Below are 18,827 nucleotides of genomic sequence, written 5' to 3'. Positions count from 1 at the left end.
TAGCCTAACATAGCAACAGATTGACGACGTCGAGAAATAATTGTACGAAAAAAAAACATAACCCTTCTCACTTTCCCTTCGTGTGTAGCCACCAGGCTAGGCTACAGGCATCACGGCGGAAATTGTGCATTGGGTTTTTGAAATTTTACAAAGGATGTAACTGTGATTTTTACCTTCACTAATCATATACCCTGGCAAAATTAATATATGAATTCACGAAAGACTGCTGTTATTCTAAACGATAGTTCATTGTAACGCTGGCCACCATAATGATGGGCTTCTAACCATACCTTGGGTACCCACTGCCATAGTTGTTCGAGTCCTGAAGTGCTCACATTGTAACTAGTTAGACAACTTACGTTAAAATAACTTCTTAAATGTTTTAATAGAAGCTCTTGACTGGAAAGTTGTCTCTCAAGGTACTGACGCTATTGGTGACGCTTTAATAAATGGCGAATAAATTGACTGAATGACTTGATTGATGATTGAGTCAGTGCTGCACAGAAACTTGTCAAGGTGCGTGCTCTTACCAACACTAGCGAAGACGGTGCAGCCCATAGACAGAGCGACGGAAATGGCGGCCTGCCCAAAGCATCCGCTGCCGCTGTGCACGAGGACGGATTCACCAGGCCGCATCTTACCTCGCCCCAAGAGAGCATGGTAAACGGTTGCGTAAGAGAGAGGAACGGTTGACGCCTCTGTCATGGTCCACGCGTCAGGCACTTCCCACAGAAGAACGGGGTCTGCGGCAACCACGGTAGCCAAAGCCTGGCCGGAGACGAGACCCATGACCCGACGTCCCGTTTGGTCCGTGCCAGAAAACTCCTGTCCCATTACTGACTCGAAATCGCTGTGTCATCCGTACCTGCGGAAGGAACAATACATTCGAGGTGCTTGACGGCATTCCTGCTACGGGATCTCTCGCCTTAAGTTGTTATGCCGTTCATTTAGCGCAGCTGAGCATTTAAATAAACAACAGGCAGTTTAAAAAAGTACAGACATAAACGCAACCTGCTGCTGACTTCCTGATGTTCGCTTAGTAGACAGTTCAGTACGACCACAACATTTACAAGAATGCACCTCCATAAGTTGTTTCGCACAAAGCAACTTAATTTCAGATTTGACGCACAGAAGCGACACAGTGAAAGACGGCATTGTGCAAGTTTAAGGATCACACAAATGAATTTTCCGTTCACGTCGCAACGAGTGGCGGTTCGAGCCAACCGGGAAGGGAACCCACCACGTCGTGATTGTTTGGACAATGCCATATTCCTGAGCCAAAGCTCGGGGCTGTGGTGTAATCACAGAACGTCATGTAAAGGTTAAAACACTTTATAAAGGGCTTGCATGGTGTCGGATAAGCTAGTCGAGGCATTCGATATGACTGTTGTTCTATAATCAGCAAGGCTATAGGCTTGCTGATCATTTTTAGTAAGATTGTAACGCACAAGAGCTCATAGAAAAAATTATAAGCAGAGCAAGGCTAACCTACAAAGGACCTCACCGACGGAGTTCATGCCCACAGAAGATATTCGACTGGTGTTGTGCATCGTGAGGATATGTAAGATGCGGGATTGTGAACCGTCTCCCTACTCTTGATGGAACTTGTGCACAGCTGCACCTGCGCACATTTACTGAAAGCGGCCCTTCAGTATAGTTTACGCGCTTGGTGACAATGCAGCGACTTACCATGCTAGTGCCAGTAGTTGGCCGTAGTAATCAAACTGGAAAATTATGCTTTGCGGGCGTCCACCGCTTCGGCCTTAAGGTGAACCCAGGTTGGAAAATAAGCCACACGTCACTCTCTCAGGAGCGGTTAAATAACTAGTTGAGGAGGTTGAGACATCTTTAGGGCAAGTTTAACTGCCCTTGCCAACAGACAGTGTCTTCTACTCTCCTTGTGCCATTCCATGACATTAAAATCAGTTAAATCACTTAACGGTGGCACCAGAGTGGGCTTCTAGGTCGCCCCTTTCATTCAGAAGCCTGCAAATTCATTTTGTATACACGTTTTTTTATTGTACAGAGAGAGAGAGAGAGAGAGAGAATTTATTGAAATGAAGAAAGGGCACCCTGAGCTAGTGCGCTCTAGCCTGCTACTTACTCTGCGCAGGGGAAAAGGGAAAAGAAGAAAAAGGAGTGATGAGGGGAGATGGTAGGGAGAGGAAAGAGTTATGCGTGTGTATAATAACCGTGTAGCATATGGGTTTCGCTAGAGCCTGGTGTCCAGTCCTTTGCTAGTCAGAAAAGCTATAACAGCCTTGACAGCAGCTGTTGACTTTGTCAGATCGTACATTGATTACAAAGTACCAGTCTCGCTTAACGTTGCCGCACGAATTCCTGCCAACGTTGAAGCGAGCGTATTTCGTTGCGACACGTAAAGTGGGCAATCACAAAATAGATGTGTTGTTGTTTCATTCACTTGACAGCGTTTGCAGTTCGGGATCTCCGCACGGCGGATGAGGTGTGCATAGCGGCGAGTGAATGCAACTAACAGACGAATTCGGTGCAGCAAACTGGCGTTGCCTCGGATCATTCTACCAGGGAGGCGAACAGTCATTTCCGGATCTCTTTCCCGCAGACGCCTGTATCGGTGGCCTGGCTGAGACCAATAAGTCGTTGTCCACTCTCTCATGAGCGATCTCAATAAAGAGTTCACGTCACTTCGCGTGTACGGTACTTTCACGTCATTTGGTAGTATTAACCTTATTGTACTACAAGCTTCTCTGGCACCCTCTGTGAATGCTTCTCGAGGGGGGTTGAATACGCTTGCTGAAGAAGTGGCGAGGGAGGCGTGACAAGCAGGCGAGCTAGGCTGCTCCCCGTGGAAGAAACATGCGAAGTTTTTCGAAAAAGTACTCACCTACGAGTGCCTCTGGAGGCAGTTGTCCTGTGGCAAACACTACGTCTCTACTGTTCACCGCAGCATAGTGCACATCGCACGTGATCGTGCCGGTGGCCTCCTTGGTAGTGGGCATCGTACCGTAGGGCAACGGGGACTCGCACCAATCTAGGCTGGACAGGTCACCGGCGTTTCAGCAAGTTGAGGACAGCAAACCGCGTGTTTTTCCTGGCGGTAGCTACAGTTGTCGTTCATGAAAAAAAAGGGGAGAAAGAGCGCGACACTCCAAGCTTAGTCAATGATGCGTAAAGGAAAAAAAAAATACTGCAGAGGGGTCGTCTATAACAAGAGAGGCGTGCGACTCACAGTTCTTTGCGACCAGGTACCGGTAGGAACCCCACTGTCCACTGCGGTAAACGTTCATGAACATGTCCCTGTCCATTACGTCCTTGTATTCTGGATTTTTCGCGCTGAAGTCAGCCACCTTGTTCGTTCCGGAAGAACCAGCATCGAATACGCATCTGCGTATGAAGAATCGAAGCCACGCATAGAAGTTTTAGACTGTTCTTAAAATAAGTTTGCTTGTAGAAAAAAGACGACAGCGAACGTAGGGGCATGTCTTTGCACACAAATGTTACGCACGGTGCACAAAGGTCACGCAGATATCATACCAGTATTAGAATTATAGAATAAAAATATGGGGGGTAACCCTAATCTTTGACTTAGGTGCCTGGTAGCGTCAGTCGCACCTCGGCGTTCGTGCGCGCTGGTTTATTCCTCGGAATGTTTCGTCGCACTGCCGAAGCGGATCTCATACGCCACGTAGAAGCACGTGGTTGAGATCTGCTACGCCAGGCGCCGTAACGATCTCAGCTCCTCAAAAAAAAAGAAGAAAACAACGTCTGTTCGTCCACTGAACTCATTCAATTCTTTTTCAGTAGTTATCCTGGCAGTTAATTGGCCGTCATCTTAAGTTATCACATGTATCCAACATAACTCAGCGTCAATCAGAACCATCGACTTCGAAGCAATTTTAATGTTTAAAACCTATTTTCCGAATATCAGGAAAACCGTAAGTAAGTGTTCGACCGTAAGTGCTTGGAAGATAAAAATGTGACTCGTTGGTCGTGCCACAATTAATTATGGGCTTTTACGTGTCGATAAAATCCAGAGGCCTAGCATTTTGGGAGACGCCCGAATAACATTAGCCACGTGGTTGTTCTCTTGAGGTGCTCCTAAGCGTGAGTAGACGGCTGTTTCTGCATTTTGCCCTTCGGAATAGAGCGCAAATCCATTAATCATGCTGGATCACCGGATTAGGCGAACATTGCTTACACCAGAAATAAAAATGCGCAGTTGAACAACTTCCGAAATGACACTACCGTACTTATGACTTTGGCGCCATAGCGCACTTGTTACAATACACGAAATGGGTGCCAGCGATATCGCGAGGCCTATCCCGTTGGAGCGAGCTTTGAAGCTAGCGCCAGTGTTGAGATGGGGGAAACGCATGTCGGTAAAAATGCAATTCTGTTCTATCAGCTTTTAAACCAACTAGAGAGATCGAAATCGAAATGTGGGATTTGGGAAGTGAAATTCGCTCAGATCACTTCTTCAAACCCTCCGTCATTATTGCGCTGTCTACTTAAACTTAAGTGTTATGCCATCAGATCTACTCACCTGATATGGCTTCCACCGGATTCGTACCGGAGGCAGTTCGCCAAACCGACGACGCCACTCGTTCCAGCCTCCTCCGCGAGGAGCCACATGTTCTCCGCCTTTCGGCTTCCAGTCGTAGTCGAGCGCCTTCTTCTTGACCGAATCGACTAAGTCGCCGCGTTTGCCGTAAACGGGCACTATCTCCTGCTTCGCTTCTTCGAGGGCCGCGGAACGCTTCCTGAAGAGATAGAGGGCAGACAGGTTATTGGACTTCAAAGCCACCAGCCGTAGCCCGTGTTTCAAAAACTGAGCTTCGACTTCATCGGCCGCGGTCGCTGCTGGACGGACGCCCCCGATTTTGCCGAGCATCGATTCGGCGGGCGTGAGCGCCGTACGCTGGGCGAGCAGAACGAAACCGTTTTCTATGCAAATGGCGGACACTTCTTCGGCGAGGCTGGTCGTTTCGTTCGAGACCCACGTGGCGCTCCGGGCCACGATCAAGTCCGCTTCGGGGAGCTTCTTCTTGGATGATGCCGAGCCCAGTGGCACCACCGTGGTACCCTGAGGTACCTTTCCCGACAGTCTCTCCGGCGACGCATGTGCCACCGTGTACTCGGTAGTGGGCAGCAGGTTGAACTCGGAAAGGTACTTCGCTAACCAGGCAACCAGCAGGGAGTCGCTCTCTTGAGCTGCCAGTTCGAGTACTCGGAACTTCTTCGGGCTGCTGTTTTCGACCGCGATGTCAAGGAGGAACCTTAGAGGGTCTTCCTCAAAAAGGGCGGTGTTAAGTATATCGGCTTCTAAGTCTTCCTTGTGTGCAGGCAGGGCCGACTGGACAAACGCCTCGAGAGAAGTGTCGGCGCGTTTGGCTTGCTTGTGGACGTCGTGAAGGAACCGCAAGAGGCCGTTGCTCTCGCTTGGTTCTTCGAGATGCCGTTTGACCACGTGCTCAGGGACGTCACGCAAGTCTTTCATAACATCGCGAATAAAAAACTTGCCGTCGCAGCAGTTTTCGAAGGCCCGCCCGGCAACGCTGCAACAGATTTCCACGTATTCACGGGTGAGGGACACTCTGTCATCTATGGTCTCTTTGTCGTCAATGTACGGGACGAAACGGCACTCTTCAACGAGCGGTTTCTGCTCCTCGACCTCGCAGTCGACGGTGTCTGCGTGTAGACCTCGAATAACGACGCCTCCAGCATGGCAAGTGTCTGTGATTTGGTTGTAGAGGACTGGCACACCTGCAACAAGGAGAACAAATATGGAGTGTAGCCGAAGAAAATGAGCTCGTAAAGTCTTCATGAAACCGTCGTTCATTGTGTGTGAAGTATTTCAATAGGTAGTTGATGGATGTAGTGTGGATGAGACGATGCGTTTGATTGATATTTTTTCAACGGTCTTCAAAACAAAAGCTTGCTGCCGCTAAAATGTGACACGCAGCTGTACGTACTAACATAAGCTCCGAGTGCGGTATCTTCTGCAGCGATGTATAAAGAAGTTTGTGCTGTTTGAGAGAGTATATAGCTACGGTATGTACGGCAGGCTTTTGTTGCATGTTTCTTAGATGTCGTAATTCCTTGAACGTTAAACAGCACGCCTTGAGATAGATAGATAGATAGATAGATAGATAGATAGATAGATAGATAGATAGATAGATAGATAGATAGATAGATAGATAGATAGATAGATAGATAGATAGATAGATAGATAGATAGATAGATAGATAGAAAAATGTCCGATCGCGTTTTCCTCGAACTCTTTTGTGTGAGGCACGTCACTATCAAGGAAGCATGTATGAATGTGCATAGCATATTGCCGACTTTAAAGCACCAAGCGCACAGTGTTACAGTGAGTGTTGGAAGAAATATATTTATTCTTCAAGTACACAACCCTTGTTCTTGAAACGGCAGTTTCTAAAAACCACACGGACAACAAATTAGTACTAAACGCTTGAACGCCTTCCTTGTACATACTTATTCTAGACATCACATGTTTTCGCCCTCTTCATCGGCTGTATGGTACTTAAGGTTCAGAACATGAGTCAACGGCACACCATCTCGGCCCCCGTCCTCAAGCCCACAACTGTCATCGCTAATTTGTGTGTGGCTACAGGGAAAATGACATAATAATATCTGGGGGTTTAACGTCCCAAAACCACGATATGATTATGAGGGACGCCGTAGTGGAGGGCTTCGTAAATTTCGACCACATGGGGTTCTTCAACGTGCATCTAAATCTAAGTCACGGGCCTCAAACATTTCCGCCTCCATCGAAAATGCAGCCGCCGCGGCCCGGATTCGATCCCGCGATCTTCAGATCAGCAGTCGAGCGCCCTAAGGGAAAATGACATAAAGAAGCACTATGAGCTTTCAGTTAATAAATAAAGTCTAGCCCGTTTCACGCCGTGAAAGCCTTTGGACAGCGACGCTGTTGCCCCTTTCATTCAGTCCTTTCAAATCTCTTGTTTTGTCCAGTTACTTCAAAGTGATTTTTTGTTGTTTCTTTATTTCAGCTAAGTCCCGTCCTCAGTTCCAGTCGACGGCTCTGGTCGGTGTGGGTTACCATAGACAAGGTCCGTAGCCGAGGGGGGTGGGTCTAAGCCCCCCCCCCCCGAAATTTTGATGAAGTAGGTGTTTTTACCAAAAATAAATAATGAAAATAGGTGTTTTTCTCAAATAGTCAAGGTTACAGCAAGAGCCCCCCCCACCCCTGAAAATATTCCTGGATACGGACCTGCCCTAGACTCTTCTCTCTTTCTGCTAAGTCTTTCCTTGTCACCGCCAGCCGACCTTCTGCCACTTCAGGAGCGACGCTTCCTTCTCAATCGATTGTTTGAATCACCCGCCTTACGTAAGGTTCTTCACGTGAGCCCCCTCTTTCAGACCTCTGTTTGAATCACCCGCCTTACGTAAGCTTCACCTCGTGATCCCCTTTCCCTTCCTCCTGTCATGAGGCCTCCTCCTCTCTACCCCGGTTACGTGCCCTTCATTAGCATGAACAATACAACGATGACGCCGGCACAGGGTCCGCGTAGACAGCCTTGCTGTAAACACAGCGTTATGGTGGATCACACCTATGCCTAGGCATGCCACTCGGGACTGGGGAGCTCACCTGTGTCACCGGCCTTCTCGAGAACTTCGGCTTGAACGTAGGGATCGAAGCGACAAAACTCGATGCTCGTAGGCATTCTGAGCACACGAACGGGGCTCTTGAACATGACGAACTGGATCATGCTGTCGATGAAGGTCACCCAGTTATCCTTCCATTGAAGCTTTCCGCACGGCTCTGAGGAAAATGATAAGCGTATAAAGTTATGAAGTCAGCAATCGTTCACACATTGTGTGGGAACTGACGATCTACTGCGCAATAGCATCACGCACAGCGAAGAAACACGAGACGGGCGCAGACTATCAACCGAAATTTATTGTCAATACACATATATAGTACAAACACACGTGGTTACGATTACAGACTGGCGGCCAAGTAATCAATTTCTACTTTATCAACATCACTGACGTACTTGCCACGCACATATCACTACACTTATAAAAGAAAGCTTGACCCATTCTCGAGAGGTCTTATTTGTGAGCTCTGACAACACCTTAGTTCCATTTAGCAAACAGTGATACTTACATTCTTTAAAATGAACGCACGGATCACGCTATGGCTGCCATTTCAACGAGGCTCTGTGGTCCATACGTCGTAAACATTATAATACTAAAAATTCGTAATTAATCACTCTTAAATTCGCAGTATGGCCTGACGATTGCGCGCACACAAGAGGTAACTGCAGGACTACCAGATGTATATTCGATAATTTGCAACGCAATATAGTGGGACCCAAGAAGACACTTGCGTATGTAGCTATGTGTCTCTGTATTCCGTTCGCCTTCCGTGGAGAATAGTACTTCTGAAGCACGATATATTACTGATACATTTGAGCATAGATGTTTGTCTTATTTGCCTTAAGAGAAGCATCCCAAGCTATTCCGAAATTCTGAAGACGAGCAGTGGCACTGGCACATACAGGCTTGCGCGAGCCTTTACTGCGGCGCAGTCTGACAAAATTTAAGTGGCAGAACTTATGAAAAAAATCACAGCATATCCACGGAGTGAATGATGATGAGTGGGCAAAGCTGCGGAGGTTCATCGGTAAACCGTGAATCTTTCGTGAATTCTGCCCAGTACATCATCACCGACGTGAGATCGGGCGCGTTTATACTAAAGGTTCGATGAGAGTTATGACGACTTGCAGCTCACTTTAATTTTACATGTACGCTGTGAATTTTCATTGTTTAGAAAACCATTGCTTTAGAAAACATCTGGCGTCTTTCGTTAAGCAGCTGGCGTCTTTTCGTTTTGCTTTAGAAACATCTGGCGTCTTTTCGTTTTGCTTTTAAAAAACATCTGGCGTCTTTCGTTGGTTTATTTCATCAATCACGGCGTTTTGAACAAAATTTTTATTGTTTAATCACGCACAGGAGAAATCTCACCAGGCACTACCTTGGAGGTAAACAATGGCTGCTAATGGGAATGAGAGACAGAAGAAGTCGGCTTTTAGCTAACACTTACACTTCTACTTCTACTAACGTTTCCTACTGGAACATGCCAATGGCTACTAATGGGAATGAGAGACAGAAGAATTCGGCTTTTAGTTAGCGCGCACGCTGCGAATTTTTTATTGTTCAACAACGCACAGGAGAAATCTCCCACCGGCACCACCTTGGAGGTCAAGATCTGGTACTAGCGTTACGACTGGTTACGCACTACGAGGGACGAACGGGTGCCGCTTTTAGGAGCTTCGCCCCTAAAAATCATAATCCAGCCAACTCGCGAGATTATGCCTTTCGAATAAGTTCTATTACTTACTACTTCTTCAGACTGACGTCGAGCCTTCGCATCGCACTTCATCCCCTCATAGCCATCCAAACTCTGTTTATCTCCCTGCAGCATGCACTACTGCTCACCTGAAATCCTTCATACAAACTGCGAAGGACAGCTGGAACCGTCTTCCTGCCAACACTGTGCACCATTCCCGCTATACATCATTCAAGGCATTGATAGAAACCATTTAACGACTAGATAAGCGCACCCGTCATGTAATGCCCCTTACGGAACATATGAGGCATGAAAAATGGATTTTGAAAATTGGCCGCGTATCTGCGTGCTTCGCTCCAAATGTCGTCGAAAGACGATAGTCTTCTGCCGGCCGTACTACATGAGTCCTGGTCTCTTCCGCGGCCGCCCGTGGTGCTGTTCCCAAGGCCACTGTCAGGTGGCATTACCATATCGTCGGCAGAGGGCTTTTTCGTGCATAGCGTCACATTTTCAGCGCAGCCTAAGAAACACTAGGTTCTTTAGAATTACGTATCTATGCATTTTCTAGTAAAGGAGCACGCCACCTAATACTTACGTATTGATGTTGCGCCTCAGATATGCGTAATATTTGCTTTTAGGGGCGAAGCTTCTTATAGCGGCACCCGTTCGTCCCTCGTAGCGTAGTATGTAACCAGTCTTACGCTTTGACCTGCAAGGTGGTGCCGGTGGGAGATTTTTCCTGTGCGTTGTTGAACAATAAAAAATTCGCAGCGTTAGCTAAAAGCCGACTTCTTCTGCCTCTCATTCCCATTAGCAGCCATTCTTACCTCCAAGGTAGTGCCTGGTGAGATTTCTCCTGTGCGTGATTAAACAATAAAAATTTTGTTCAAAACGCCGTTGATTGATGAAATAAACCAACAAAAGACGCCAGATGTTTTGTAAAAGCAAAACGAAAGAACGCCAGATGTTTCTAAAGCAAAACGAAAAGACGCCAGCTGCTTAACGAAAGACGCCAGATGTTTTCTAAGCAATGGTTTTCTAAACAATGAAAATTCACAGCGTGCATGTAAAATTAAAGTGCGCTGCAAGTCGTCATAACTCATCGAACCTTTAGTATAACGCGCCCGATCTCACGTCGGTGATGATGTACTGGGCAGAATTCACGGAAGATTCACGGTTTACCGATGAACCTCCGCAGCTTCGCCCACTCATCATCATTCACTCCGTGGATATGCTGTGATTTTTTGATCGACAATGTTCAAAAGTATGAACGCAGCTACCAGTTCAAGATGGCTGGGCGTTCAGCGAGTGCTTAAACTTTGGCCGGGTGGCTGAATCGTGTGACAGACAGACAGACAGACAGACAGACAGACAGACAGACAGACAGACAGCAGACAGACAGACAGACAGACAGACAGACAGACAGACAGACAGACAGACAGACAGACAGACAGACAGACCAAATTTTTGCGTTCAAGTATCCCAACAAAGACTATCGTCTTTAATAAAGTATTTGTAGGCTTGAAGAATGAACACGTATCAAACACGTGCTTCGGGTGACAAATGATTTCTCCCAGGAAAACATCCACGCGGACGTGCTCGCAATGACGTCACTCTTTCACTTAGGTGGCACTGTACAGTGCAGTAGAAGCACTTCTTAGTTGTCAGTTAGGAATATGTACAGTCGGAGACGAAAATTTAGAGACCGCAATAGGTCTGAGAAAACATTCAAGTTCTGCACAATTTGTGACTGTATTTTGTCGAACTCTTAACGCGTCTTAATATAGGCTGCAAATTTAGATTCAAGGCTGCGGTCCCGAAACAGCGGGGCTATTAACCTTTTTCTTCCGTCCCACGGTCTCTAAACTTTTGAGGATGACTGTACAGCAATACGTAAGTTCATATTCGGTCTGTAAAGGGCTGATAGCAATCAGCATTACGTCCAACTTACTTAAGCCCGGAGAACGGTCTCACCTCGCAAGTCAGCCTTCAGAATGCCCCGGAAGTCTCCCTGGTAGTCGTAACCACGCACAGCCAGGTCCCTGTACACGTCCTCGGCGTCCAGTTCGTAGGTAGTGTTCTCGGAGGAAGCAGCCGGCAACTCCATGTCGGCCGCCGAGGCTCCGGCATTGGCGACGCGAATGGAACCACTCACTACCACCGTGCCTTCCTCACACACTTCGAACTCGCCGGAAGAGTACATGATGGTCACCGCAATGCGGAAGGTGCCTGGTTGCATGCACGGTAAATTTGATTTAATGCATTAAACATTGTACGTTGTGTATTTCGCAGACGGCTGTACTAAAACGCATATGCTATACTAAACACCTATACTATGTTATACTATACTAGACATCTGTACTAATAATATGACGCTCTTTCCTGTCCTCTCGTCTCCTTCGCCTTGCGTTGCGTCATTACCTTTTGCACAGTATGAACCAACTAGCCCAACAACATGGTTTATTAAACTAAAACGCCCGTTCCCAAAACGCATAGGGCGGGCTTTAGAAATAGAAAAAAAAAATACATAGTCACTGCTCAAAGGAGTACCAAAATCAGATCTCCGATTTCCATGCAAACACGACCGAATGCGAGTGATAAAATCCTGTTACATATTCTTCTCGTATACGCAAGAAAGTTTTGTTACCACAGAAGTTACAGTTACCTTTACAAGTCCAGAGCCTTTCCACTACTGTGAAGTTGGAAGCCAGCGGCTGCACCTGCATGTACTGCGGCGGCGGCTTCGCTTCGTTTTCGCGCCCATTCGCGCTTCTGCGTACGTTGGCGCTCCTTCAATTCCCTCCGAGCGAACGACACGCGTCCGTCACATAGCGAGTCCAAAGGCGCAACTGCTGACTACAGCGCTAGCGCGATCTCTACATCACGAGACAAAGAGGCGCATCCCACCATCACGAGATTCTTTCGCATTCCACCATGGATGCCCGTAGAGGGAGATGATGTGTAATTTTTTCCCCTTATTCCTTCATGACGGCCGTGGAACCTCCACTCACGTGCTTAGCAGCTCAACACTTTTGTTGCTACAGGCAACAACTAATGTGATGAGTGAAACAATGTAAGGCAACAATGAAATACGGCAACGTGAAATCATAAGTCACTTCGATAAAAGATCAGATTGCCGTATCAAAAACGGCTGATCACCGACCGGCCAACGATCGAAAGAGCAACAAGTATAGGAAAACGGCGCATGCGCGCACTTTTGAGGGCCTCATTTCTGTACACAAGGCGACGCCGGGTCTTACAGTGAACCGGAAATGGTTTCGTCTCCGTGGACTGAAAACGAAACGCCAGGCCCCTAAACCACGAACAGACGCTCGCGCTCGCGTGCTCCTCTTCTAGCAGATGCGCGCATCCCTTGCCTTTTCACCTCGGACGCTGAGGAAGGGCATTCGGAGAGGTGGACAGACGAGCCGACGAACGCGTTCGCTGTAGACTCGTGCACAACTGCAACGCCACAACTAAATTTCGATCTCTGGGTGGTTTAGGGACCCTTTAACACTTTCAGGCAAACGGCGTATATTTCTTTGCAATCGGGCATACAGTATAGAGATCAGTATTCGCTTCAATAAAGAAAACCACAACACAAGGATCAAATGCGCATGCTGGATGATAAGGCGCCCGTGAACAACGGGAACACCCTCCCACGCGTTCCCGGTAAAGATTAGGTTGCAGCTGCTTTCCACTTCACGCGAGGGTTGCGAATGACGTCAAACATCCCTTCCCTCTCCCTGCGTGTTTCCCGCTTTCATATATAAAAATCAGACCCGTCTAGCGACTCACTCAATTCATTCTAAGACTGCCATGGGTAGACCAAGGAAATTAAGGACACCAGAAGAACAGCGTGAATACAATGCTTGACGAAATGGTTCAATTCGTCCTGCTGAAAATGGTCGCGGAACCAATCACGGTCTACCACAGCGACCACAAAGCGATTATCACTACCATTACTCTAAAGTAATAATAAAACCAATTTAGTAGCGCACGTTCAGGAGTTAGTTGGTGCATTCTATCAGAATGGGCTGGTGGGCTCACGATATCTGAAAAAAGTATTCCTTTCGCGCTGCAACATTCTCTCGATCCATACATACCCGTCTCGGGCACGAGGACGGTCCTGTGCACCTTGACGTTCTCAAAAACGACGGACACTTCATCGACGCGCTTTCCGCGACGTCTGCTGAGAGACTTCCAGGTGAGCAGAAGGTGAAAAGCCACTGGTAACGTCACCTGGCCGGCGAGTCGATGTTCAGCCAGGTAGACGGTGTCCTCGTTTCCGTGAACGTCAATGTTGAATGTGTCGTCCTTTCCCTGTGCACCATAGTGATTATTGTTAGCATATGAAGATAATATTAGTGGCAATAGCGCGTTTCAGTTCGAACAGGGCATTGTTACAATTGTATAACGCAGCCATAGGAAGCCAACTTGACGGGTTGCGGTATGCAGGGCGTTCCAAGAAATGTGTCCGAAGGTCCTCAAAAGTCAAAACTAAGCAAAGAGGAATGTTTTATCGCCGCCTTCAAAATTAGTGTTTCTGAGCGGCAGACACCTCAAGATGGCTAGAGATGTCAATTACAAGAGTAATTAAATAAACGATGTTAATGATTGTTTTAATTAGTAGGGACAGGTGGTCGGGTCAAATGGGAGAATTGAAGTCCTGCCTGCGGACAGCTCATTGCCGCTTGGAGATTTCGAAAAAGCCAACTCTGGTAATACCCTCGCGGTTCGTTTCAGACGTCCACTGGCATGTTCGTTCAATTTTATCTGATGCCTGTGTTCAGACGTCACGAAATGTCACATATCGCGGTTGCGTACTTAAACTGAACAATCCTACGTTTTGGGTGATTTATACCTACTTCTCGCATCGAAATTAAGTAGGACAGCTTCCGATTTACCTCTATAATAATGATAATAATAATCGCAATATTTTCTGGGGTTTTTTCGTTCCACAACCACGATATGGTTGTGGGACACGCCGTAGCGAGGGGCTCCGGATACTTTCGAACGCCTGGGGTTCCTTAGCGTGCACTGACGTCGCACAATACACGGGCTTAATTTTATCACTTCATTATCATCAACAACATTAGCAGCAGCAGATAGGTTCGCTGGAAGGCAAGGGCCTCTCCCATGCTCAGCCAATAAACGCGGTTCTGTGCTTGCTTCAGCTGTGTTATCCCCGCAAACTTCTTAATCTCATCTGCCCCCCACCCTCTCTTTCGTCCGCTTGCCTTCTCTTGGAATCCAGTCTGTTACTCTTAATGACCATCGGTTATCTTGCCTACGTGCTACATGCCTTGCCCATGCCGATTTCGTCTTGATTTCGACTAAGGTGACCATAACTTCCGTTTGTTCCCTGACCCACACTTCTTTATTCTTGTCCCCTAAGTTTACACCTATCATTTCTCTCTCCGTGGCTCTCAGCGACATCCTCAATTTAAGTTGAACCCACGTCGTAAGACTCCAGGTTTCTACCCAATAGGTAAGTACCGGTAAGATGCAGCTGTTATGCACCTTTCTCTTGAGGGATAGCGCATCGCCTGCATTGAATGCGACCGCCGCGGCAGGTAGGGGCGAAGGCAGACATTTCTTTCGAGGGGGAGGGGGGGGGAGCACCTCCGTGATCAGAAGTGGGCGCAGGGCAGGCAGATGTACCATTTTGTGCTGTGTATGACACAGCAAAAAAATTTCGGGGGGGGGGGAGGGGGCACGGGCCTGGTGTGCCCCCCTCCATCCCCCTGGCTACGCCACTGGCGGCACCAAACACCGGAACCTGAAGTACGCCATCGTGGCGGACTCACCTGTACAAGTGTAGCCACATCTCTCCATGACGCGACGGCCCACTGCTGCGTGTGGTCCCAACTGACCAGGTGCCCGATATTAGGCGTGCCTCGTGGCAGTGGCCACGGAACGGGCGGGTACAGAGCGGACGGATCCAGCTGCACTCCCAGAGTGTGAAGCTTGCCCAGCGAGCCCAGGAAGAACGAGTGGTTGTCCGTGTCCCTCTTCATGAGGCCCACACAGGAGGCGCCAGAGCCCAGTGCACGGCGTAGAATAGACTGCGTACGGTGGTGTGCTTTAGTGACACACGTCTTCGAAATCGCTGACATTATCAAAGCCTTACATGCCTCATCAAACGCGAAGATTGACCGTCGGCGTTGGCTTCGGAATCGGCGGCGCTAACACGAGTGATGCAAAAAATCATCACGCGATGGCGTCACCACATGACGTCATCATGACGTCCGCGACAATAAAAATTTTTGACGTTCCTGTAACGCCACATAACGCGACATTTTATGATGACGTCATCACATGACATCATTGCTTGGTCAAGGTGGGCCGATCACGGGGGCAGTGCAAAACTGGGTCAAGTTGCAGAGAGCTTGCAATGCCTCCGATCCCAGAAGCAGCGAAAAAGCAAGTTAGGTGCGGAAACCTTTCGGAAGGGGGCGAGGGATGATCAATATATCAGCTGAGAAGAAAAAGATAGCTTTCGCCTTCGAGTCGTCTTAGGTGAATGTATAAGGGGCCCTGTGAGTCCTGCGATATCAATTATATGTACAATCCCGGCTGATTTTGTTAGAGGGGTACTAACACGAAAATTTTCCATTGCCGGTTTTTTGCGTGAAATGGAAGACCAAACCCTCATGAGCCGAGAACGTGTGCTGGTAAGCTTGAGTGTGCCCTGAAAAATTACACGTTTTTAAACGCCATAGTTTCGGTTCCTACTGTTCTCTGACGTCATGACACGGTATGAGCTCCTCGTCGCGGGCTCGCTGAAGATATCGTGACGTTTACACGGCCGCTCTGCTCCGTGGCTGCGTTGGTGACGGACAAGTGGCCATACGGTATTTCTTAACGCGATACCGTCATAGAGTTCGTTTCGCAGAAATTCCGCGGTGTCGGTGTTGGTGGGGTCGGCCGTGGCGTCTTTCGTTGTGAGCGAAAAATCAGCGTGGTCCGTCGGCAAAAATTCGAGGTAGACGCAAATAAAGAGTCTTCGGTACCAGTGGGAGCCGGGATTCGAGCCTGCGACCCCTTACTCCATGGCGCGACGCGTTTAGCCGCCCGGCCACTAGGTATACATCCGCTAGTCTACTAAAGGCGAGCTATTTACATACACCATTTAGAGTTCGTGGTACGCACATCTCAGAGATCCTTCAGCGGCTTGACACAACACCCGCGAGATTGAGCAAAGGGCCCACGGCCGCGCTTTTAAAAGGCATTGCCCCGCCATGTGGCTGTGTTTCGTCGCGCCGCATGCATGGATATTGTAGCCGGAGGACGTCCGCACTTTGGCTTTCCTTGCGGCACTGTTTAGGTCTCCACCGAGAACAAAAGTTAGGCTAGCGATTGGGAAGGCCATACGAACATGGTCCGATTAGCTATCGCGTTCTACTCTTGCAGGCGAAGCTCAAGCTTCCTCCACAATTGTTTAACATGAAAGTATTTTATGCCGGAGACCACCAAGACTTCACTGACTTCATTTCCGTCCCGAAGGTGACGTCGGTAAAATTTACACGAACAGATGACAAAGAAATAGAAACAGACGAAAAATTTAGTTGATTTGGATGACTTGGGAGTCGAACCCACCACCTCTTCGTCCGCGATGATAGGGGCCGAGAACTTACTTTACCCACTACGCTACCGACGCTCATGGATGAGCCTCTATAAACGCGCCTTCCATCTTTCACGCCGTCTATCTTTCACAGTGACCTTCGCTGGCGTGGGGCGGTGACGTCGTCTTCGAGAGGTGAAGTGAAGTACTGAATCGTGACACTAACGAGCGCCGACAGGGCGCGCTTCGGTAGTTTCAGCGCAGCAGAGGCTGCCTCCCTGATTTCCACTGCATTTCGTTTCAATACAGTTTTCATGAGTGCTTTGCTGCAGGGAGAGACGCCAGCGGGATGCCTTCGCGCGTTCACGGTACGAGCTCGGCCTCTCGCGTTCCTGAAGCGATGTGTAGTAATGTATGCATGAGCAGAAGTGTAGCTGGAGAGCGCACAGCTTGCCGTTTCTCTCTCCAAATGAAGACGCTTTCAATGAGCGGATATCGAGTACTTTTGATTATGTGCTTGTTAATGCAATCTTTGCGCGGGATTCATTGTCCAGGCTTATGCTAACTACTTCATCTACCACAAAGGTTTAATCATGATCATTGACGTTAGTGGACGGGATGGAGATGCGCCCCTAGGATCAACGTAGTTTAACATTTGCTTGGAGCCGTCCCTGTATAATACAGGAGATTTGTATGGCGAAGTAAAGTCAACTTCGAAAATTGGTGTCACTACGCCTTTAAAGCGAAAGCCTTAGATACCTCATCAAACGAGAAAACTGACCGTCGGCGTCAACACTAGGGATTAAAAATGTCACGTGTTCACAGAGGACTTCACGAGGACGTCACAGACACACCCAGAATTTGTGACGTCATCGTGACGTCACTAGAGGTCACATAATATGAAGTAACATGATGACGCCATCACATCACATCGTCGCTTGGCCAAAGGTGGCCCGATCCCGGCGGCAGCACAACACCATGTGTGAACTCTTCATAACTCTCTGCAACGTTAACCACATGCTCGGATAGCGAAAAAAATGAGGTGATGCCCGTACTTACCAGCAGAAGGCAGTGGGGCGCGAACTCGACAACTATTGCGTCCCTGGGCACGTGTCGCAGCGCCTCGCAGAAGAGCACGGGCGAAACGAGGTTGTTGACGAAGTACTCGGCTGAGCAGTGCTGAGCGATCGGCTCCTCCCAGCGGCTCTCCGGAACGGAGGAACTGACCCAGTGCTTTCCGCGGGCCTTTGGCTCAGGAATAACCTGTTCGACGACAGCACGAAATGAAAGGCTCGCTGAAGAAGAATTGATAGCTGGGCTAGTTGGTAATAGTTCTTCAACGTCGTCAACGTCTTCAGCACAGCGCAAAAACGACATGGACAAACGAAGATAGGAGGACACGCCACAGAGTTGAACACGCAACTAAATTTCATCCGAAAATACAAATTCACAATGGTCCCTTCTGACGTCATGTGTGAAGTGGTCACATGGATGACAGGTTGTCACTGTCTAAGTGTGCTCGTATTTTTAAATAATATTTAGCGCTGTGGTGTGTCCTTTTATCTTCTTTTGTCCGTGTCTTTTCTTGCGCTGCTTTCAATATGTTCAAGGGACACGTTGGTGCCGTTACAGGAGCGGCTTGATCAGTCCTAGAATAGGCGTGCCTAAGCTTCTCCATTGGGGGGAGAAGGGGGAGGTGAAGTTCATCACAGCGCACCCCCCCCCTTCCCCCCACTGGCCGAGGTCGAAAGAAACCCAGCTTCGCAATAGTTGCGAAAACGAAAATTAAGTGATTACTTGTTTCCCACAGCAGCCTGCCTTTGATTCCCGTCCTGGGCTGGGTGAAGTCAGGATAGAGAGAGACGGAATATAGCAAAGGCAGGGAGGTTAAGTATGGGTGAAGTTGGGAAGCAAACAGTTCTTAGGATGCAAAATCAGGAG

At 48.3% G+C, this 18,827-nt stretch overlaps 2 protein-coding genes across 2 annotated transcripts in view; both read right to left on the bottom strand.

Moving 5' to 3' along the window:
• Positions 1-2,100: 2,100 nt before the first annotated feature.
• Positions 2,101-4,611, bottom strand: LOC125759147 (fatty acid synthase-like). The gene is made up of 4 exons (XM_049417491.1): positions 4,523-4,611; positions 3,209-3,363; positions 2,864-3,010; positions 2,101-2,105 (listed from the first exon to the last, which is right to left on the bottom strand). Exons 1-4 carry the CDS (start codon positions 4,609-4,611, stop codon positions 2,101-2,103), a joined length of 396 nt encoding a protein of 131 aa, XP_049273448.1.
• Positions 4,612-4,698: 87 nt separating this feature from the next.
• LOC119398989 (fatty acid synthase-like) overlaps positions 4,699-18,827 on the bottom strand; it is a 94,611-nt gene continuing 80,482 nt past the window's right edge. The window contains exons 13-19 of the mRNA XM_049417490.1: positions 17,946-18,149; positions 15,130-15,387; positions 13,426-13,642; positions 11,294-11,548; positions 7,613-7,786; positions 4,897-5,742; positions 4,699-4,739 (exon numbers count right to left, since the gene is read on the bottom strand). Of these exons, the coding sequence (XP_049273447.1) occupies positions 4,699-4,739; positions 4,897-5,742; positions 7,613-7,786; positions 11,294-11,548; positions 13,426-13,642; positions 15,130-15,387; positions 17,946-18,149 (1,995 nt within the window). The remainder of the gene's footprint in view (positions 4,740-4,896; positions 5,743-7,612; positions 7,787-11,293; positions 11,549-13,425; positions 13,643-15,129; positions 15,388-17,945; positions 18,150-18,827) is intronic.

This window comes from Rhipicephalus sanguineus, chromosome 7, assembly GCF_013339695.2.
Source record: "Rhipicephalus sanguineus isolate Rsan-2018 chromosome 7, BIME_Rsan_1.4, whole genome shotgun sequence".
Lineage (NCBI taxonomy): Eukaryota > Metazoa > Arthropoda > Arachnida > Ixodida > Ixodidae > Rhipicephalus > Rhipicephalus sanguineus.
This window is presented reverse-complemented; position numbering and strand designations above follow the sequence as displayed.